We start from the raw sequence: 24,163 nt of genomic DNA, 5'->3' as shown, positions 1-24,163 counted from the left end.
GCCTGATCAACTTTGGCCACAGCTATTATAACATTGCAGCATTAATTGGTATTTGTGCCCTTACAGACACTGACAGCACATTGCGGATCTCAGTGGCTACAGGCTGCTGTATTTCAGAATTAACACAGTAAGGGTTCAGTTGTGCTTTTAAAGAAAAGAAAAGGCTTAATATGGCAACAGGTGGGCTCACAAGCAAGGAAAGAAACAGCACACCAGGGGAAATGTGCATTTCAAACCCGTGTACTGTCACACATGGTAATTGCTGGTTTGGACAAGATGCTCCAGCTCCTTAAAAAGGCAGCTGACTTACAAACATCAGTGGTCTGTAAATGCTGTTGTTTTTCACTGAGTGGCAAGGGAGCTATTTAGATATTTTGATTCTACACTGCTGTGGCAGTCTGTTGACTGCTATAGCATGACAGTATCCCTGAGGGGATAAAAAAAGATTTGAAGCAAACAAACAGAGTTGCCACCTGTGAACCACTTTTGCTACCTAGATCAGATTTTACTTCTCTAATAATAATTTGTTAGACTCCTTCTATGTCTTTGACTTTAAAAAATATCTGACGTGGCCTTGGCTGGGCAGCAGTAATCATGGATCAGGTAATGCAATTTGTGGAACCTAGCTATCAGTTTGTAAAAGACTCCATACAACTTGTCAAAAGATGCACCAAGCCTGACAGGAAAGATGTCCAGAAGATTGCCGTAGCAACAGCAACAGGCTTTGTGATAATGGGATTTATTGGTTTCTTTGTCAAACTGATCCACATCCCCATCAACAACATCATTGCAGGCTGCTGAATATTTATCATGAAGAACAAGGTGTTGTGACACTTCCTGCAAAGATTTCACAGCTTTAACTTGTTGATTTTGGGGTTATTTTTAGGCTCATAAAAGGTGGAAGCAAGGACAGGAGGCCTGGGAAGAATACAGGGATGTTGTCAGGGAAGCTAGGGACCAGATTAGGAAAGCTAAGGACCAGTTAGAATTAAACTTGGCTAGGGATGTGAAAGGTTACAGGAAGAGATTCTATAGGTACATTGTAAATGAAAGACAGCGTGGGTGCTCTCCAGAAGCTATGAGGAGAACTTGCAACCCTGAATTTGGAGAAGGCTGAGGTTCTTAATGACTTCTTTGCCTCAGTCTTCACTGGCAAATGCTCTGACCACACAGCCCAAGTCTTGGAAGGAAGATGCAGGGACTGTGAGAATGAAGACCCTGTAGGAGAGGATCTGGTTCTAGACCATCTTAAGAACCTGAACGTGCACAAGTCCATGGGACATGATGAAATCCATCCGTGGGTCCTGAAGGAGCTGGTGAATGAAGTTGCTAAGCCAGTGGCCATCATATTTGAAAAATCATGGCAGTCAGGTGAAGTTCCCGATGACTGGAAAAAGGGAAATATAACCCCCATTTTCAAGAAGGGGAAAATGGATGACCCAGGGAATTACAGACCAGTCAGTCTCACCTCTGTGCCTGGCAAAATCTTGGAACACATTCTCCTGGAGGCATGCTAAGGCACATGAAAAACAACAAGGTGCTTGGTGACAGCCAGCATGGCTTCACTAACGGGAAATCCTGCCTGACCAATTTGGTGGCCTTCTATGATGGGGCTACAGAACTGATGGACAGGGGTAAAGCAGCTGATGTCATCTACCTGGACTTGTGTAAAGTGTTTAACACTGTCCCACACGACACCCTTGTCCCTAAACTGGAGAGACATCAATTTGATAGATGGACCCCTCGGTGGATAAAGAACTGGCTGGATGGCTGCACACAAAGAGTTGCGGTCAATGGCTCAATGTCCAGCTGGAGACCAGTAACGAGTGGTGTCCCTCAGAGAACGATGTTGGGACCAGTCTTGTTCAACGTCTTTGTAGGTGACATGGACAGTGGGATTGAGTGTGCCCTCAGCAAGTTTGCCAATGACACTGAGCTGTGTGGTTCGGTTGATACCCTGGAGGGAAGGAATGCCATCCAGAGGGACCTTGACACACTTGTGAGGTGGGCTGATGCCAACCTTATGAAGTTTAACCATGACGAGTGCAAGGTCCTACACCTGGGTCAGAGCAATCCCAGGCACAGCTACAGGTTGGGCAGAGCAGCCCTGCAGAGAAGGACTTGGGGGTGTTGGTCAATGAGAAAATGAACATGAGCTGGCTTCAGTGTGCGCTTGCAGCCCAGAAAGCCAACCGTATCCTGGGCTGCATCAAAAGGAGCGTGACCAGCAGGTAGAAGTTTTCCACTTAAACTTGAGAAGAAACTTCTTCTCAGTGAGGGTGATGGAACACTGGAACAGGCTGCCCAGGGAGGTTGTGGAGTCTCCTTCCCTGGAGACATTCAAAACCCGCCTGGACACATTCCTGTGTAACATTATCTAGGTGTTCCTGCTCCAGCAGGGGGATTGGACTAGATGATCTTTCGAGGTCCCTTCCAATCTCTAGCATACTGTGATACTGTGATACTGTGAAGGAGGTGATCCTGCCCCTCTAATCTGCTCTTGTGAGACCTCACTTGGAGTATTGTGTGCAGTTCTGGTGTCCTCAACATAAAAAGGACATGGAACTGTTGGAACAAGTCCAGAGGAGGACCACGAGGATGACAAGGGGACTGGAGCACCTCCCGTATGAAGATAGGCTGAGAAAGTTGGGGCTGTTGAACCTGGAGAAGAGAAGGCTGCGTGGAGACCTCATAGCAGCTTTCCAGTATCTGAAGGGGGGCTATAAGGATGCTGGGGAGGGACTCTTCATTAAGGACTGTAGTGACAGGACAAGGGGTAATGGGTTCAAACTTAAACAGGGGAAGTTTAGACTGAATATAAGGAGGAAGTTTTTTACTGTAAGGGTGATGAGGCACTGGAATGGGTTGGGCAAGGAAACTGTGAATGCTCCATCCCTGGCGGTGTTCAAGGCCAGGTTGGATGAAGCCTTGGGTGATATGGTTTAGTGTGAGGTGTCCCTGCCCATAGCAGGGGGGTTGGAACTAGATGATCTTAAGGTCCTTTCCAACCCTAACTGTTCTATGATTCTATTCTATGGTTCTGTAATATAAAAAACATGAAGGGGGGAGGCAAAGAGTATCTTAATCAAACAGAGCCTCAGCTATGGGTCCAATATCTGGCTCACATGATGTTTGCAGCATAGTAACACTCCCACAGCTTCACTGATTTGACTCCTTAGTTGCATAAGGAAGAGATTGGTCCTACTTTCCTGCCCCTAGCTCTGTTCTGTATTTTATACACCTACAGCTGTAGGACATCTGCTGAGACAGAAGATTCTACATAAATAAGATGTTAATGTAAAAAATGTTATTTACATTACCTAAAATGAGAACTGTTAGGGAAACGTCAAGCAGGCTGTGTATCTTTCCTGTGATGGCTGAATGGAGGTTTCTAAACAAAAAGCAGCAGGCAGCCCTATGTTTTCAAGGGGTCCTTTACATTTCTGTAAACTCTAAGAACTCTGTGAAAAAACATCTTCTAAGATTCTTTTTCTGCAGCCCTTTATGGACTTAATTGCTCTATTGTACTTTCCTTTCTTCTAGTTCTTTCCCCTGCTTATTGAGGCTTAAAATATGGTTGGGAGGGTCCCACACAACTTCCTGATGAACTTCTATATTGAACGAAATCCACGTGGAAGAGATAAATCCTTGTCCACCTTTGAAAGACAGCATGGTTCAGCTTCCAATGTGAGCTTTTCTTTCTTCTAGACCTAATTTGATGCCAAAATAGTCAACCAACATGCAGAACTGTGTTTTGGTCAACCTTTTTGGATCCCTTGTAGGGTTATGATTGGCACTCTGCTGTACATCCAGGTTTTTGGGCTATACAGCCACGTTTTCAGAAGGCACAGGTTACCCAAATAACTATTTTAAGGTCATGCAGATCCCACTGCCAGCGAAAAGATTTCCCAGCTATGGGATCACTAAAGGCAACAGCCTGTGAGTTTTCACAGTCAGCACAGAGCTGTGAGAGTCTGAAAGGCAATCAGCTCTTACATTGCCACAGCTACAGCTGCAACAAAGAGGCTGTACCACTCACTTTTTTTTCTGCAGAAAACCAGCCCAAAATGACCTTAGCCTTCAGGGTCCCTTCTTGATTATACTGATCTCACAGCTATACATGGGTGACACACAAGGAATTGCCTGTTGATTATAGTTGCTTTCTGTTACAGTGAAAGCAGTCTCTTAGTTTGCCAGACTTCAGCACTGATATGGCGAGTGCAATCAGCAGGGAAAAACGTGCCATGTCAGCAGAATAATATGAACAAATAAACCCATTGAATTATTTGTGGTTGGATGTTTGTTTCATGACTCTTTTGTCACTTAGCCATCCTTCTCTTCATCATGTTTTTTATTTTCCTGCTAAACCATTTTGACACATTTTCCACGCTATACGTCACCAAAGGTTGCAGCCCTGGGAGCAGCTGTGGTACGATACATTCCTTCCTCTTTATTCTGTGATTTCTGATGTTTATAGCAAGGGAATGGCCATCCAGACTGTAACCTGGGTTTTAGGGATCACCTTGCTGCTTCCTGGCTGGGGATGTGAACTAGCACTCTGTAACTACAGAATTAAAACAAACTGAAAAGATAAACAAAAGCAAAGCTGTGAGGTGTCCTGCTGGTGGGGTGAGATGTGAGGCACTGGTGAGACCATGCTGTGTTGTGAGGATGTTCTGTTGCTCACATAAAGTCTGATCATTTCCAAACAATGTTGATCCCAAATATTTAGATCTTTAAACTTCCATGAGGTGTTCAGGTGTTTTAGGTTATTCTTGACACTTTGAGTCCAACTATCAGTTATCTAGAGTCTCTGTGATGCTTTTGACATTTTGTTTGCAGTTTACTTGGAGATGATTTACGCAATCTTACACAATTTACTTCTCTGTTTCCCAGCTAATCAAGCAGAAGAGATCCAAACCTGGCTTCTTGAACAACCCTGGGTGTTCAGTGCAGCTCACAGACTAGAGCTGGCAGTGCTCATTGTGACCATCAGTGCCCAGATCAGGGCTGCCTAGAGCCGTATCCAACCTCAAAGCAGTGTAAGGGGCACCAGCTTGTTGAAAAGAGGCAGGCTTTATTACAGGAGAGCTACAGGACAGCAGGGACTTTGCTACTGAATGTAACCAAGTGATCAGAGTGGAACAAGAAGAGAAATAAAGGATAGGTGAGGCTGCTTCAGGGTGAGGCAGTAAAACTACCTGATGGTCACAGAAGTGCGCACACACACAGACTACATAGGACCTTATTCAGTACGAGATCTTGACACTATTGCTCTGAATGTTTCCTGCTGTTGGTTTGGCTCCTGGGCTAAGTGGCGCTGCAGACTGCTTCCCTCCTGCCTTGGCAATGGGATAAGGGCATTGCTTTTATAGGCTCATTGAGTCCCCCATAAAGAGTGAACCTTACAGGTAAATGACAGAAAGCTTATGAGCTCTGAAACCTGGGTTTGATAGCAGACAATTCATCCTTTGGCCAGATTTGTCTTTAAAATGCTATAAATGGCAAATAAGTTTCTCAGCAGTGTTTTAGAGTCCCTAAGTATTTTAGCATTTGTTATTTATTCAGTTATAAGATATCCACTATCCTGAAATCTAAGCGTGCAGTATTGATTTGTGTCACTTCCAGCTCTGGCCTCCGTTCCTCGCAATGAGTGACAGCAAGCAAACTGCTTGTCTTCAGATGCTTTAAGGACCATGTGTTTATGGTAGTTGCTGATCCTAATTTTAGTGTTTCCACTAGGCCTGTGCTGAAAGACACACCATGTTTAGCAAATATCCCTTCTGGACTCTCAGTCTTGCAGAACGGGCTAATGAAGCTCTTTGTGTACTGCTTTCCATTTAGTGCTATTTCTCCTGCAGCTGCTATAAAAAGAGCTCTGTCAAACACTGCACTCCAGGTCTGCATGCATAAGGAAACATGCATGTGCAAAATGGACAGAGAACTTTTGGCTTTTAAAAAAATCAGATGTCATTGCTTTTTACCTTAATGAAATTCTGATTATTCCACAAACTAGCCTTTTCAGTCTCAGCTGTACCTGGACCTACCTCTCTGGGAAGTGGTGCAGTGTTTAGGGGCCACACAGCATGCAGCTCTTTGCGGTGTGCTGCAGCTCTAACCCACATCACACATCCAGGCTCCTGGGCACAGAAATCAGAGATGCATGCACAGGATGGTGTTTATACCTGAATTCAGTTGCTGAGAGAGCCCTCCTTAGAATAAGAGCATTCACAAAGATCTGTAGGCTGAAATGGAAACACAAGAAGTGATACTGGGTTGAGAGGTAGGACTCAGCTCAACGCATTGAAACTTTCCTTTCTCCAGGTTGCGCATAAAAATACTGCAGTAGACTTCATTAATGTATCTAATGAGTATCTAATGGCCCAGCTTTTCCATGTGCAAGTGGGATTTGGAGCCAAGAACAAAGAGGAAAATATGCATAAGCTATGTTTTACATCATAATACTCTGGTCACCCACTAACCAAAAAAGCTGAAATAGCAAAGTAAATCAATCGTCTGATGCAGAACCGCATGAAAGACTGTCTTAAGGAGCTCCCCATTTCAGATTTGCCACTCTCTGCTTTTTTCCCTAAGGACACCAGCTGCGGTTTATCCTCTCCTTCCCTTCTTTCCCCACTTAAAAAGTACTGCATTCTCAAATTCTCCATTCCCAAACCAAAGAGGATCACTGGTTACTTGACACTTAAAACCTACCAAATCTTCCTTGCCTGAACCTCATCTCAATAATATATCAGGAGGATGAACCACCCTTGGTCAGAGCACCTAAAAGAACTCAGACTACAGAGTCCTATCAAGACATTCTTTTGGTCCTCCTTAAATGAATGGTTATCCTTCAAATACTGTGCTCCAAAACCCAGACAATTATAAGCAGCAATAAGCAACATGTGGGCAGCATGAAGGCCCATTTCCTATTTTCACAGTCTGCAAAGAACTGGGGTAATTGATCTGCATTTTGTCGTTCAATCTTTCCTGGCCTTGGGTGACTTTTCCCACTTATTTATACTGTACTTCTGACAGTTTAGGTGATCCATGTATGGCTGATCAATTATAACTAGAAGCTGTAAATATAGGAAAAAAAAACAGAGAAAACATAGCACTTAGCAAAGTACTGACGGAGGGACACCCAAACAGAAATTTAATCCTCTTACCTGTAGAAGATCCTGATGGTGCTCAGCACTGCTTGACTGGACAATGAGGAAAAAGTAGTGCTGTGAAGAGATTGTGTTTCTCTGTGTGACCATTCCCAACAACCTCACCTTGCTAATTAAAGGCAGATTTATTTGGCTTTATTGATGCTAACAGGGCTTAGAGCTGCATTTGTGGATTTTGTGAGAGCTTTGTCCCTTCTTAGGGACTGAAAGAGCAAGCGTTGTTTTGCCCACTTGTGTTGAAGCACCTAAGGCTTTGGGAAAAAACCTTTTATGTGTCTGGGGAATTATACTAGTCATAATAACATCCATTCAGCATTTCATGCTACAGAGTACTGATTTCTCTGGTGTGCAGGTTCAGTGCTGTTTATCACAAAATGTTCCACTTCGTGTTTTTGATGGTTTTGGCTGGGAGAGCTGTTATATTCAGCTAATGAAACCTCTGCCTTGTTTGGAGGGATCATTCTTTAAATAACAGATAGAAAGGGACCATCACTAAAGCAGATTTGATTGCATGCTCTGCCATGCAGAAAGGAAAAATGCCTGTGCCAGCCCCTTACACTGCAGCCTGGTGTGAGCAGCTGTGATGGACCTTGGCTCTTGAGCAAGCCCAGGACCCTTCTGTGTCTTATCAGTTATATAGTACATTGCATAAACTTTTTCTATAAAATCAGAAAGCCAAGCCAGCATCTAGTGATTCCAAAACATGGAGTTAGTGAAACTTAATTTTCATTTGCTTTCACAGTAACATGAAGGATAAGAATGTTGTCAAATTGACTTATTTCTACAATTGCTGTTGGAAGAGTCTGCTGGCATTTATATTGTGAATGAGTTCATTGAAATAAAGATAGACTTATTATGGATTAACTGAGAGCAAACATTAAGCCTTACAACAGCAAAAAATAGCAACATTATTCTTGCTATCTGCACATTGCCTTTAAAAGAGCAGTCCTCTTTGTGTTACTGGGTGGTTCTTTTCTTGTAGGAAAGGATTGTTTTTAATACTTAATGATAAGAAGACCCTGGAAAAATAAACAAGCTTGCTGGGATTGAGGGTGGGACTGCCCTCAGTAAACCACTGTGTTTCCAAAGCTTGACTCTTTCAACAGCCTGGCTCTGGAATCATGAATCTGTATGTTTATTATTGTATTAGCATTGTATGTATTGACAGTCTGACCAGTAAAACCACACTAGCATCATTCCACAAAATACTGGTGAGAGAAAACAATAATGAACCATCCGAAACACTACTTGTTGAAGCTATTTTCATCTGTCAAAGAATGAGCAAACTGCAGCAAGTTTGTTCATATTGCCCCTTCTTTTCCCTCTCCTTTCCATTTTGCAACTTCTCCTCTCTGCCCACTTATCTTTTTTTTGCCTGTGTGGCATCTGTTGACACCACACTGGACCACAGAGTATTTGGTTGCATTTTCCAGGAAGGAGGGAGGTAGTCAAGCTAAAAACTCATCCCAGATTCACCAACAGACTTGATAAGGGTCTGAGCTAGTGTCAGGGATGGGAACAGAAACTTTAGAGCAATTGCTGTTAAATTCTGGGTACTAAGGTGTAGTCAGACCACCTCTGAGAGTGCATAAATTATGCACCCCACTTTAGTCACCTACAATAGCTTCAATACAATTTCTGTACAGCCTGTCAGTCTTCAGAAAGGTAAGACAAAACACCCTTTTGGTTCTGGGTTAATGCTGCATCACCCAGGTGAAAACCTTTCCTCCACTTACCTAATATTCCTTCCTCAGGTTTTTCTAGACTAACAGATTTTGGGGGTGGTTTTTTTTTTCTTTTTTTCATCCTTTTGCTTTTCTTCCTGACAATCAGATTCTGAGCTAGTCAAAGCACCAAGTCAATGTGCCTTGCATTGCTATAGCCTTAAAATGCAAACAAGGTTGAAGGAATCCTGTTCAGAGATGCAAACTGGTATTAGCACTGAGCAGAGGGAACCATCTAGCACCTATCCAGCCCTCAGGGCTTCGGAAAATGTGTTTGCGGGTTTTCTTCCTAGGTTATCTGAATGGCCAAGGTGGCTTTCACTTCTAGATGCCCCCCAGCTGAGCACATATGTAGCGGACAGGGGTCATGGGACTGGGGCTGCAGAGCCATGCTGGTACTCTGTGATGAAGAGGCAAAGAGCAAGCAGTGTTAGTTTATGAAATCCACCTCAGGCTTGTGGCCTCATAAGGAAAAATATGCCTTAATAGAAGGCAGCAATTGGCAGAAAATAAGGGAGTGGGAGAACTCAGCCCGAGTCTCTGTTCTCATTAGTTTTAAATTAGTGGAACTCCATTGGCTTTCACGGGAGTTATTTCTGATATACACAGAGATAACCGAGATCAGAATCAGATGCAAAGTGTATTGAAACATTGTGTATTTACAGTTTTGTGATGGTTCTGCAAAACCAGCTTGGATAAGGCCTCATTGTGCTGGGCTGCCAAGAGGCTGGTGCCCAACCAGCACCCAAGCCAGCATCTGGTAACCTACCCAAAAAAAGAGAAGCAAAGCACAGTGTTGTTTTCTCATCAGCCTTGCATTCTGTGAAACTCCACTGGTGTGCTGGGTATCACCATCAAACACATAGTGCTTTTTGCACAGATATAAGGAAAAGCCAGTGGCAGAATTAAACTCTGCTTTGAGAGGTGATCTCTCAGCAAGAAAAAAAAAAACAACAAAAACTCATTAAATTAAATACAATTTGCTGACAAATAGTTTATGATGGTGCTGAAGGCCAGCCTTGCCATGATTATTTGTTCTGGGTTATACTTTTTCTGCTATGAACAAACTGCACTGCTGGTCCTTCAAGCCTTATTTCTTAAAATGAAATGTTCACTCAGCAGCCAAGCTTGTTTTTGCAATTAATAACGTTTAAAGTGACAGAGGCTTAGTTTTCCCCTACATCTTTTCTTTCAATACTGTTTACACCACACAGATTCATTGACTTCTTTCAGTCAATACCAGTTAAACATAATCTAACATTACTGAGGTTTTCTGTTCCTTGGGGTTTTTTTTCCTAATACTTTGGTTCCACTGATTGTGTTTTAATCGGATACGAAATCAGCAGAGGCTGAAAGAGGCAGGATAACTGAAACCTGAGCGAGTCAGTGTGTTACAGCAGGCCAGGCACAGTCAGCACGCTCTGTGGCAGCTCTGAAAGCTATCTGCTCTCTGCTGACAGACACATTTTCATAGTGTAGTCTTTGCTCGTGTTTACATCTGCACTTGTGTAGTCTTGAGTGGCTGCTGCTGCACTATCTCAGACAGACACTGAAGTCACTAGGAGCAGGATCTGATTTGCAAATTAAACTTAACACTGGAACCAAAATAATGACTCCTTAGTGAAGGCATTAACATAATTTAAAAGTCTTTAGTATGCTATGGGTAAAATTTGGGCTGGTCTGCTTCTGTGCTCATTCAATAGCATGAGAAGGAACAAGGAAATAAGTGATCTATATTTTAAAATCAGAATACCAAATGTTATGCTTTTATTTTGAAAATCTGCTTTTGCTAAATTGGTGAGCATATTATAACAACAAATAATTGTACACTACCTATATGTATACACATTCTGTATTGTCATTGGCTTGATTCTTGACCATTTGCAGTGATTTAAGGTTCCAGCAAGACAGCATTACTGAAATACAGCAAGAAAAACTATGTTTCAAAAGGCCCAAAGCTGTTGGGCCTTTTCAAGCAGAGTAAGGTCTTAAAAGTACCAGAAATCCTTCATGAAAACATGCTTCCAAACTTACCTTTTAAGGAAGTTTATGATGATTCAGATAAGACTCGAAAAAAATTCCTAACTTTCAAGCACTTACCCATTTCTATAAACAAACCTAACACCTAAACTCTTGATAAATTACTCGAGGGTTTACTCACTGCACACTGCAATATATTCAGGTGCAGCATGATATATTCTGCACTTAAGGTCTGGTAAAGGCAGCAGGGAGAAATTAAGATGTGCTGCAGTGATTTCATGACCTGAACCATAGTTATTAATTTTGGTGTATACTGTTGTATTTCTACCACAGTGTCCAACCACACGGCTGCAATTCAGCTGGGAAAATAGAGGGTTTGTTTGCAATGACATTTTGGGTAGCCTTAAAGCTGTCTTCCCCCAGCCTCAGCTGTATGAGCTCATTCACAGCCTGCCTCAGCATTTGCAATACAGCTGTTCACCGTATGTGTCCTGACCCTTCAGCGGATCCCCTATTTCATTTAGTCCTGCTTCTCTTTCTAGGCTTGTCTTTTAGAGATGTGAAACATAATATAATGACATTACAGCCCAATAAGTATGAAAAAGAAAAAAAAAAAACAAACAGAAAATCAGAGGTAGGGTTTGGTCTGATTGCTCCTGGTGGAGAGGCTCTGGTTTTGGGGTTACATATGGACTGGGACACTAACTCCGTATGTCTCCAATATTGATTCCTTTCCAGGCTTGGGCAGAAAACTGATCAGACATAACTTGTTTTGGTTTTTTTTTGTAGTGAGCTGATGACCCTGAGGTTGGTGATGATCTCACAATTGATGCTTAATTTCCGTTCAGAGAGTCCTTACTGTCTAATTTGGGAATCAAACCTAGTAAGAGTCACTGAAGTACGCAGGTAGATCTGGGAACATATTTTTCAGGTAATTAAAAGTCAGTCTGGCAATGATTGGATGAAAGTCTCTGCGCTTGTCAGCTTTAAAATGGGCTGAGATCACATTGAAGATTACTTACTGTTAAGTAAACTCAGATTAGCCGTGTCCTTCTGCCCTGGAAGACAAAGCATTGTGGCAGTACAGACAAAAAGAAAGATGCTTTCCTCATGGGAGATATTAAATAAATAACTAATAATATAAAAAATATATTAATAAAATTTTGGCAGTGAGTAAATTTAATATACAAATTGCCGGAAGACATTAAATATGGACTTCCACACTACCACTCCAACAATCACTTCGGTAACAACAAAGCCACTCTCTGATATTGCTTAAATGTTACTTGTTCTTTTTTGTACTCTGATCTAATTCTTGTTTCCCCTAATGGCCAAAAAACATTGGTCTAATTAAAATCAGGCAAATATTTTGTGTCATGTGTAATAGGTAATATAAAGTACATATGTAATGATTTAACTGAACATCTAAGCTTTGGATAAAGAAATGTTTTCATCTGGCATTAACTTCCCAGTAGACAGAAACCAATGCCTGTTGCCAGTGCTGTCGGAGTTCTCTGATAGATGCTGCATGGGTAGCATTGGCCTTTCTATAGGGATTATTCAAGCACAGCAAACTCAAGATTGTTGGGGGGGGGAGGTGGGGGTGGTTTTGCTAGCTTTCATTTGCATGGGAAAATTACCCTCCATGATAGCAGAAGATAGAGCAACAGCACATATCTGTGATCCTTCTGTGAGAGCGTCCCAATCTAATCTCCATTTGGTTATAGTATTTGGAGTAGCATGAAACATTAGCAAATTTGGTCTCTGGCCTCACAAAACCAAACACAAATATTTAAACTGGCAAAGGATTTTTCAGTAACAATCCCCCAAAAGTCAAAGAGAAAGTAGGCCTTGTAATACTTTTAAACTGATAAAATACTCATGTGCCAGGCTTTAACCATTCTTCAAGAACAGCAGAATGAATTCCCTCTAGCCAGAGAGAAATCTCTCTTCAGAAGCAGAGATGTAAGCATTGCAGTCCCTTTTGAATGCTGAGAAAGAGCCCACCTAAATTCCTACTTCAGATTCTTCAGATTCTGAGAGATGAAAAGTAAATGCAGGCAATTTTGTATAGCTTTGGCTGTGTCCAGTGTACCCAAGTTTCAAAGTGAGAGGAGATGGGTAAGTCAGTGGCCATCAAAGGAGCAGCTAAAGGGAGAGCTATTTTACTGCTGAAAGAGCAGTACTGATATTTCTTTTGTCTCCAAGGTTTATGGCAAGTGGGAGAGCCTACATCGGGAATCAGCACTAGCAAAAGTTCCCCAAGTCCAGTCCCATTCACTGTGCTTCCTAAGGCAGTGGGGTTTATATTAGGAATTAAAAACCACTAGGTTAATGTTAGAGGGAGGAATTATTTCTTTCTTTTTTTTTTCTTCCAGGAGAGGGAGGTGACTTTTAACAATTTAGGCAGCTATGTTGTTAAAAAAAAACCCAAACTATTGTGAAATAAAACCCTTAACTTTCCTTAATTAGAATAAATAATTTGTATAGACAGTTTTTGGCAACTCCAAGGAGAATTAATTGTGATTTTCTTTGATTGCATGTTTTATTCTCCCCTAAAACTGTGCTCCGCACGTGCACACTATTCTGTCATCTCCCGTTCCTTCTTTGCTGGCTGAGGAGGGAAAAAGCCCCCTGACATCTCTGGCAGAGGAAGGAAAGCCTCTCTGCAGTCCTCACTCCAGCCAAACCTCACCACAATAAGGGCATGCAGTCAGGAGCAACTCCAACTTGGTCTGCTCAGATTCAGGTACATTACCATTTCCCTCAGCTCTGGGTACAACTAGTGCCACAGCCTGAAGCAGACCCTCAAGGCAATGCTGATTTTTACGAATAAGTCTAGTCCTCTCAAGTTCCTCCTCCATTCCCTAAAGCACTTATACCAGCACAGCAAAGGAGACAGCTGGGTGCAAGCAAGTGGCAGGGACTTTGATGTGAACTGCATGAGCCTTCCAATAGCTTCAGGCGAAACACATACCAAAGCAGCAGAGAAATGTAGTTACCAAGAGCCCAGTTCTGTAAAAGCAAACAAACATCTCTTTTTATTAAAAGCTATGGACTTTTAACCCATCCTGAACAGAGGTTTGAAAATTTCATTTGAATTACAGAGACTGTAAATGGCATGGTAATGTGTTCAGCCAAGGCTTCAGTCCTTAATTCCCAATATACCTGAAATCATGCTTTCAAGCATGACCAATCCTAATAAACTGCACTGTTTTTTTTCTTGTGGCAAGTCAGGAATTGCTGTTTTGGCACACCTCTCCCTGTCTCCTCAGCCTGTGCCTCCCACCCATTCACATGGATGCTAAATGCATCTTCATTGACCTTCTGTTTCTTTATACCTGCACTAATCACACCATCATTGAATTGGAGTGAGAAGTTGAGTAGCCAAGCAGCTCAGTAGGGGATTTTCTAGGAGGAAACTTTTTCTAGGAGGGGATTTTCTAGTAGGAGGAGGGAATCAGTGAATCCAAGGCCTGCTCCAACAATTTTGAATACGAAAATGTTAATAATAAATAACTGAAATAAGGGATAGAAACTTGGATCTGGCCTCCAAGTACAGGGTTGCACTCCATCCTCTGTCTGCATAATTAATTCCATTTAAAGTGGAAGGGCTTTTTTCTATCCCAAATTCCAGTGGCTCAGGGTGAAAGCACTGCTGTCAGATAAACCGTTGGTGCTAAGCTCAGGGGACTTTGAGAAGTGCATTGCGATGCATGGTTTGTGGTGGCCCATGGTGTACACGTTCAGCTGACTCCTGAAAACCTGACAGCAGTCTCACTGTCGCTGCTGACTGTGAGGGACTAGATTTGAAAGGCTGGGTGGAGGCTTCCAGTCCTGTGTTACCAAAATCAGGGGATCTAGGAAGGAAGAAGGGTAAATTTATTGAGGTTAATTTGGAAATTTATCAGTTAATGATGGAAAGGAACTTTATTTTACTGAAAGGAAAAATACCCAGCTTGGTTTTATTCACTCCTCTAAGAGCCAGCCCAAGCCTGTGAATTGTAACAGGATGGAAATATCTTTGCACCTTAACAAGTGAAGGATGTGGAATCCTGGATAGATGTCAGGATGCTCAAGGGTTGGTATGTGGCACAGCCAAATTTAAAACCAGTCTATATAGGTTGGTGCAGACAGACATAAATTCTTCCACTGACATTTCTGCCAACTCCTGCCTAGACCATGTAGCATTGTGTTAGTGCCACGGTGTTGATGTCAGAGAAGGGGACATGCTATCTCCAGCAGTGCATTCCTGTCTGCTCTTAGCATCAGAACTGGCCACATGGACCCAGTTTTGAGCTCAGGCAGAGCAAGACTGGGCTTGCATGGGAGCTCTTCTATACCCTCTGTGTGCATAGCCTGGTGCCAGGGGCTCCTGGGGGTCCCTAGGGAGGTGTAACCCTCGCTGAAGGTGTCCCTGCCTGTGGCAGGGAGTTGGAACTGGATGAGCTTAAAGGTCCCTTCAAACCCAAACCAGTCTGTGAATTTATGATTCCATTTTTTCTGTGACAGGTACCTCACTGCACATGCAGGACTTTTCCAAAATATCTGTAAAAAGATATCAGGGAAAGGTACAATCAGCAACATGCAATCAATGACAGTTTTGTCATTTTGTGGCCTTGCATCTAAGGAATAGTGGCATAAACTCTGAAAGGTACTTGCTTCCAGTTTCTGTCTTCCCTTTGGTGCCCTCCAGGTATGCATGGCTTATCTAAGGAAGAGGTGGATCAAATTCCTGTACAGCAGGAATGGGGAGGGTTAAAAAATTAGCCTTTCCCAGTTGAAAAATGAGCCTTTCCCTTTGCCACAATTGTCTGCTGCAGGGAGAGGAGCCTCTTGTGGCCCATCAGCAAAGGAGGCATTGGTGAAAACCAGTGGCTCTTGTCTCCACCAGAATATAAAGCTGAACCAGGAGGACCTTGGAATGGGGATGGTCATAGTTAGGTATGAGGTATTATTATCACTACTACTACTATTATAACATCTCTTGCCTTTCTCCACCTTAGGAATTTTCTTGAACTCCAGCATGTTTGGTTTTTTTACTCCTCATTTCTTTCCCCTCTTTCCCTGTCCATCCGTAATTTGGACAAGTGAATAAGGAGCATAACTCTGTAGGCTTGCATGGTGCTTGACTTAAGCTAAGTTTTTTTTTTAATCTTACTTACTAAAGGTTGGTGTCTTTATCAGTCCAAACAAAAGATCTGCACCTAAACCTGTAGGATAGTAGTATACGAGCATATAGCTTGCTCTGTGTTTCCTCCTGACAACTGTAAATAACAGATAACCTACTTCAAATTCAACCACGCTTTTAAATATCATGACTTTATATCTGACTCTGCATATTGCAGTTCATCTAATTTTAAATCTTTAGTTTAAATCTAATGACTGGCTTGGATTAGAAGGAGGCATTTAAACTCTCTGAATGATAGCTAAATTTCCACAGTTGTAGACGTGGTCCATACCTGTCTAACCCTCCTTTAGTAACAAGTTTTAGCAGCTACACTATTCTTGTTTGGTCCCAGCCCCATTTCTCCCTGCAGAGAGGGAAAGGGCTGTGTGTACATGACCCGTGGGCACTTTCTGTTTTGTTTCTGCCAGTCTCATGCAGTGAGTTAGATGCATCAGACACTTGTTTCCAGGTCAGCACCTTGAAGCATGTCTGAGGGGTAAGGCTGTGGAGACAGAAATGTGTAAGGCTTGCTTTGACTGCTGCTGCAGCAGTAGTACTGGCTGTATCTAATCTGCTGTTAAAGGCTGCTGTAGTTGCCAGCACTGTTATTCCCTAGCTGGGAGAGAGCTAAACCATCCAAATGCTGTTTGGGTAGGCAAATATTTAAAAAACTAAACTCAAGAAAATGTTTGGCAGCCTGTCCTATTGCAAATTGCCAGTCTAAGATAGAGGACTTTGCTAGAGGAAGGAAACTGAATGTTTACTGATGATGATTAGTTTCTGGAAAGATTTAAGAAATCTGTTTATCCATGGGCTGATGGTGATATAATTTTGTCTGGTGTCTGGGAAGAATGAAGACTTCTTTAAATTACTTATTCAGACTTTAATGTCTGAGAGGTGAACCAAGAAGGCATCACGTTGCCTCATCACATCAGTCAGACAATTCACAATGAAAGCAGAAGGCCACATAGTCTAGATTCAACAAGAAGAGCTGACTTCGAAAAAGAGCAAAACCTTATTTGTGGCTCTCTTTTCAGGCAGCAGCCTTTGAGCAAACCTGTGTGACATGCATGCTGAGCAAAGCAAAGGAGCAAAAAGCTGTGCTCTGCAGTGTCTGGCATGTGGCTGTCTGCCTCCCTCCTACTCCTAATCCAGCAGGATGCTGGGGAAGGGGCTTTAAAACCAGTCTTTTGCAAGGGCTCAGCTGTTCTTCCCTGGGAGGCAGTGGCTGAACTGGCAGAGCAGCTTGCTCAGGAGCAGGAGGGTCCCTGGGGTGAGCAAGGTATATGCCTCCTCCCCAGATCTCCCTTGAGCGCTCACTCCAGGGGAGAGTGGCAGAGGGGTGAGATGCCATGGGGCAGGTGACTTGCAGAAATAATATTATTCCTTAGAAGTATAAATATCTGGGAGAGTCTTAAGGTTCATATTTACAAAGAGTATGAGCTGAAGTATGTTTTTACCCAGGAGAGGGAAGGCAGACACAAGAAGGGCCGCAGGAGGTGAGGCTTAGCTCAAGGTAAGGTTTTGATTAGCTCGGTACCAGGTCGAAAAATGGGATCGCTTGCTTACCCATCACTCAACACTACAGGGCAGAGGACCATGCTAAAAGTGCTGGGAGGCAATGGTCACAATGCGGGTGAGACAAAACCCATGAAATCCAGGGAGGAATGAGAATTTATGGGTATAGCATATTGCAAAAGAGAGTCTTGTGGTGAGATTTTTAAATTGACTTGCAAGAATAATTTGGTATCTACAGATGCTGGGGACAATTAGATGGCTCTGGTTTGCTCAGAAGGTAGATTAAATGTTTCAGTCCTCAAAGTATCAAACCAATATGAAATCCTAGCCAACACTGATGAGATAAGTGACCGATTAATACAAACTGGAGGAGTTCCAGAAAGTGTTTAACAGCTCCAGGTGCCATCTCCTTTGAATGCAAATTGATGTTGTGCCAAACAACCTGCAAAATGCTAGGCTAGGTCGTAATTAAAACTGAAGATGTTCGTCCTGCAAACCTAATCCCAAATAACATGCTTTCTGCTGTGGTGTATGGCGGGAAATGTTTTTCCCACACAGTTGGGTCAGAAGTTGATTGCTATTCTGTGAAGTAAAATCTGGTTTGGTTTTCTAAGTCTTACTTCAGGTTTACTTAGAGTCTGTTTGTGTTATGCAGGTTATCTTTCAAAACTGTGTCAGGAAAACTGGGATGGAAATGCAAATTGCTGTTCTGGGGACCCCATACAATCTAAAGCACACTCTACCTCTCATGCCTGTCTGTAATATCTCCTTTATTACATGATTGTGTAACTCTCTTTCATGTAACATCCTGCTCAGCAGCAATCCTTTATGAATTTCAGGTAAGCAATAGCATGAAGAAAGAATAATAACCTATCAGATGTGGAAAATGCAGTGTCAGTATTTGGTAAATCTGAGACATAAGGATTGGATTTGGAAGGGGGAAAAAAGGTGATTGAAGGAAGCCTAGGGCTTGAATGCTTTTAAAATGCTGGCTCGAAGTCTACTGTGCTCTTAATTAAATCCTGATCCCTTCTAGCCTTATGCATATGGTTAAGTGTCACTGAAGCCAAACGGGTTTAAGAAGACTCTGTCAAGCACATGACTTCTAGTACTGGTCAAATTGCTGCCCGAGTTGCTTAAGTTACATGTTATTAGTAAGGTTCTGAAGAATTATATATTTCAATAGTTTCATTGTTTTATAGGGTTCTTCGGTGTCAGGATGAAATTTATATCCTGTGTGGGAAAAACCACCTTACTCAAATCAACACCTTCCATCTCCAAGGGAGCATAGATATGGGAGGGAGTAAACAAACAGTGAGAAAATCTCTCTATTTTGTTGTTGTTGTTACAGAATTAAGAATATATTGACCATTTAAAGCAAAAGTCCAACTCTGGCTTGCAGATAGCAAATAGCCAGCAAATGGAAATAGTGATATCACAACACCATGGATATTTTAAAAGTCTGCATTAATAATTGTGAGATTGATATTACTTCGATAAACGATTTATGCATAATAATGACCTCTAAGACTATAATTACTATGGAGCTTACTTTGGCCTTTATTTTGCTTCTCTCCCTCATTTACTACATTTGCATCCATTATTTAGCCTGTTTGTTGGAAATGATTTGTGTGGTTTTAAGTCTGAAACATGTGTTTTTAATGTATTGGGAAGATAAAACACTATCTTTTGTCAATCACGTTAGAGGCTGTGGCCAAATCACAACTTTGCAGAACAAAAACTAGGCCCCTGTTATTCTGGTTATATGGAATCTTTCTGTTGTGATTACTCTGTGCCCAGCTTTGAGTTAGTATAAGATCACCTACCTTTCTTCCTTCCAAACTCCTTCTCCTGGGGAAAAGCGTGGCTGTTGGTATTTTTCATCTTCCTGGCGCCTTAGATAGGCTTGAGCACATGAAGGGAAAGAAAAATTCAGAGATCAAACAAAAAAATGGCCGTTAGATGAACAAAGAAGCCTTCTGCTCTTCTTGAGCAGATAGAGCATTCTGAAGATGGTACTTTTTTGTCTGAATTATATCTGTTTTTTTACTGAACAAAATTTCACACTGCGTGCCCCTGCTCAAACATTGTTGCACATATATAAGCTGTACATGCAATAAATGCACAACAAAATCCTGCCTAATTTGTAGGCAATATGCTTGACTTGACTTGAAGTGCAACATCTTTCAGTGATTCCCATGCAAGCAAGATTTGTTTTACTTTGATTCTGCATGTGTTTTTACTTTGTATGTGTTTTCTTACTTGGATCAAGCACTCCTGTGCATCGGCATGAAAAACACTACTCAGCATCAGTGGGATGCAGGGCAAATACCCTGCTTCGGGATTTGGACATAATCAATTCTCATTGGCAAGTTAGGCGGGCATGGACAATTCCCATCTTTTCATCCAGTCTCCTTCAATACTGCCCATTTCTCTCTCTCTTGGATACTGTTTATTCAGGATATGGCTATTCTTGCTGTCAGTATGAGCTCCTCAGCACTTCCAAGGTCTCTGTAATAGGAATAATATTCATGCTTATCCCAACGGATTGTAGACTTCACTGGATTGCAGTTTGTTGCTCTAACAAGAAGCTAGTGGTTCCTCACCTCATGAAAGTACATATTCACCCTGATCTTTAAACTTAAAATATTTTACCAGACAAGTCTTTCAAGACTGATTCTTACTATTTTTTTTCTTAAAACAGTGTATTGGGAAAACAATGCTTTATAACCCTAGTGCATAATTTCCAAAACAGTATATTCATAGGACAAATGCCAATAAGCTAGTATGTTACACAAACAAGAATGCTATAAATTATGTGTGGACTATTTACATAAAAACTTCAGTTTGAGAATTTACACAATAATTCATTTTTAAGTATTTTACAGAGCATTCTGTAGAAGTTTAAAAAGGAAGATTTATCAGATGGCCAGTCATATTTTGAATAGTCATGAAAATTAAACCCTAAAGTTACTACAGCTGTAGTTATTTGATGGAAAAGACCATTCAACTACCATAAGCTAGTAACACTATTTGTCTAGCTGCTGCTGTAAACTGATGTTTGAACATTAAACTCCAGTGACTTCAGAAAGTAATTTTGTAGGGTATCAGATATATTGTGCTTAATATTGATGGTGTTACACATATACATTAGAAGTGCAGAAATCTTATTCCGCATTCTGATAATAATACTTGCACAACTAATTTTTGATGTTTCTCAAATCTGTCCAAGTTGGAGAACAAGGACCAGGGATGTGAAGACTGTCCTCCTTGCTGCCTGTCTTGTTCCTGACAGACCCAGAACTCCACTAGTCATGTAATGTCTCTGACAAAGTCTTTTTCATCACAGTGGGCATTTTGACAGGATATTCAGTTTTAACAGATTCTTTCCTTTGCATCAGCTAAAAATTGTTAACACAATTTATAACCAAAAGGCTTAAAGCCACATGGACAGAAGGCTTACGGGCTGCAGGTTGGTATCTGAGTTCTCCTGATGAATGAAGAATGCTTTTTAATTCATTTCTGTAAGTGCTGAAATATAAACCTACCTTTGTATACAAAATAGTCATTATTTGTTTATCCTCTGTTGTTTTCTCTCCCCTGACATAGCAGGTTTAATCAGGTTATAATAAACCAAACAGAGTTGTGGTCTACTCAAGCCTGCCATGTCAGGGGAGACAAAAGAACAGTTTATTATTGCAATACTTTGATTTATGATGAAAACTTCAAAACTTGTTATAAAAACAAATTATAAAACTCATTTTTCTTCAACCAAGTGGCCACAACAACCCAACAAAATGTGAATCTAAATGATTGCATCAGACATGCTGCTTGAATATTTTCAAGAGGAAATGCTATCTTCTTTCCTTCTTTTACAATACAGTCTCTATTTCCTCTGCCTTTGTTTAACCTGAAAAAAAAAAACTAAAACTTCAGAGACTTAATATTTTACCATATCCCAGCACTCACAGTGTTAAGTGGTCTGGAGTACCGTCTTCATCTTAACACCCACAAAAAACTATTTTTAGCACCTGACACTCCTAAAAGAGTGCTATATTGTTGGACACTGCTCCTATCCAACACACTTTTCACAGATTCAACAAGAAATGAAGAAACATGTTTTGAAAAGAACTCTTTAGATTTGAGGCAAAATCTAATCAGTATTTTAACAAAACCCTTCTGCAATCTCCCTTGTAATATGGGAATGGGTGGTTGGTGAATTCCCCAGCTGTATAGATTTTAGACTGAGTTTAGGCTTCCATTGTCTTCATGGTGATTAGCTTACACCCTCAATCACATTCAATAATTTCTGATTTTGTTTAAAAATATGTGCTCTGGGAAAACATCTTAGGGGAAATTCAGTTTGTTTCTTTAGAGATTCACTGTGATGCCTGTGAATGGCATTTCAATTTAATTAGTCTTAAATGAATTCTAATATTCAGAAGCATTTCTTTCATTTGGCTGTTTAAAAGCTAATTCTGTCCATTCTTTTTTCTTGTCACCTTTGTCAGAATTAAATGCACAAATATAGTAGCATGAGTGAATCTGTACCTGTATAAAACTAGCATTTTGTGCAACAGGATAGGGCTTGTGTCTATGTATACATAAAAGTGTATATATGAAGTGAAAATGAATTTAACATTGTTTTGACTGACTAAAAATTGTCGTTTGTATGTTTACATGCATCCATTTTGATTCTGTGACTGGGTTTATGGATGTCAAGCTGACTGGAAAACTCATGACAGCTGTGAATTGACTTCTGCTGAAGACACGTAGGAAGTAAAGGCCAGTTTAACTCATACACTTTTTGCAATGTTAAGCAGAATTGATGGTCTAGTGATCCCTCATCACATTTCTCTTCCAAAATCAGTCCTAGTTTTGGCCACATTTTTTTAGCACTAAATCTTGATTTAATGTATGGAGTACTTGAGCTGTTGGATATGACCATAAAGCTTTTTACCTTAGTTTGAGGTTTTAAATCTTATCTCAGTAATATGTACATACATTTTATTACATGTGAATGGGACTGTCTGACTGTAAATCACTGCAACTGTTTTTGCTTTCTTAATAGATGAATAGACTTCAGTCTCTTCCATATAGCTGAAGTGCAGGGATAGGATGAGACAGAAATTTGTTTACTTGAGTCTCAGATATAAATACAAAGTCATCCTCTTCAGGATAAACTTTAGTCAGGGTTAATCCAAATTTAAATTGAAATCTGGCTTTGGCCAGTACTTCAGTGTGGTTTTAAGTATAGTAACCATAAATAAAATTCCAGAAGAACAAAACACATTGTGTGACATCTCTCTCAGTTTGTTCCCTGGTGTTCATTGTCCCAGCTCTGATGAAGTATAACCTCTTCAAACAGACTAATATGGTTCTTCTAAAGTGGTAAGCATATGTAGGTATGGCTGTATTTCATTAGATCCCTGTTGGCACACCTTTCTGTGCAATGTCTGAACCCTGGCTGGGGTAAAACCTTATGGTATTGGAAGCCTCAATGGAACTCTGTCTGCAGAGGTCCTCCATGGGGTATGAGGACATGCATGTCTGATTTACCATATTTCTGGATTTTCTTTTTTTTCTGAGCTCTGTGTTCGTTGTCCAAGATTTTTCAGTGTTTTACAGCTGTGTCAGTCAGACCAATAAAAAGATACTGCATCTTCTTACTAATGATTCTTCTCCTATGCCCTTAGACTCTTACAGCTGCAACAATACTATTGCTATTAAATCTTTGCATTAATCTCTTTTGTTGCTGTTACTAGTTTTTCTATGAAGTGACTTAGAGCTTACTCTGGTAAATACCTTTTTCTTCTGGAAAGTAGCAATTCTGTGGATTCAGAGTAAATTAATTATGATCATTTTATGCAGATTTAACACTTCTTTTTTTTTTTACCTTTTTAGTAAACAAATGAATTTCATGCTAACTTATGCAAGCAGAGTAGCTCTTCCTTTAGAAACGTTAATGAAAAAACTCTAACATAGATGCAGTTTAAATAATATCCCATGTTTGTATTTTAAGATCCTATGAACCTGATAAATACAGCACAACATTACCTTATCATCTTATATTACAAAAAAACATTCACCCTTGATTTTGAAGGAGGGATTCTTTTGTCAGAGACAGAGAACCACATTTCCACTCTTATTTGCTGCTCCCTAACGAGTCCCCAACAATACATCTTGTGAGGGGTGTGCTTCTTCATGGGAATTAAGGCTGTGTAGTGTAATAGTGTGGACTAATTGATAAGACTGTTCCTGTTCCTTCAGACATCAGAGCAGGGACTGTATGTGGTCCTGCTCACACTTAGTGTGGGCTTGGTTTACTGCAAAGGGCTTCACCAGATCCATTTGGAAATAGTCCTGTTTTTCCTGGCATCGCACACAACCTCAGAGACAATTCCATCCCAGCATACCCTGAAATGCTTTGGCTTTTGTTCCTGCCCTTCAGTAAGATCAACTGCTGAATTAAATTCCCATGTTGTTCATGTAACATGTTGCTTTCTCTCCTACCACTTTTTCACAAGTGGATTGCTTTATATATTTTGTGTGGATGTTGCATGTAATGGACCATGTCAGTGAAGGATTAGTACCCCTAT

The 24,163-nt window shown here is 41.1% G+C and overlaps 1 protein-coding gene across 1 annotated transcript; it reads left to right on the top strand.

Moving 5' to 3' along the window:
- The first annotated feature begins 545 nt into the window (after positions 1-545).
- LOC134161297 (protein transport protein Sec61 subunit gamma-like) lies at positions 546-882 on the top strand. Its single transcript, XM_062613981.1, has one exon. The coding sequence runs from the start codon at positions 595-597 to the stop codon at positions 799-801; it is 207 nt and encodes a 68-aa protein (XP_062469965.1). The 5' UTR covers positions 546-594; the 3' UTR covers positions 802-882.
- The last annotated feature ends 23,281 nt before the right edge of the window (positions 883-24,163 follow it).

The sequence above is a fragment of the Pezoporus occidentalis genome, unplaced genomic scaffold, assembly GCF_034315485.1.
Source record: "Pezoporus occidentalis ecotype Australia unplaced genomic scaffold, CSIRO_AGI_Poc_V1 ctg172, whole genome shotgun sequence".
NCBI lineage: Eukaryota > Metazoa > Chordata > Aves > Psittaciformes > Psittacidae > Pezoporus > Pezoporus occidentalis.
Note: the sequence above shows the minus strand (reverse complement) of the source record. Positions and strands in the feature narration are given on the sequence as shown.

What these genes read in the sequence shown, in the direction of transcription:
- LOC134161297 (XM_062613981.1), top strand. Translation starts at nt 595, where the DNA reads ATGGATCAGGTAATGCAATTTGTGGAACCTAGCTATCAGTTTGTAAAA.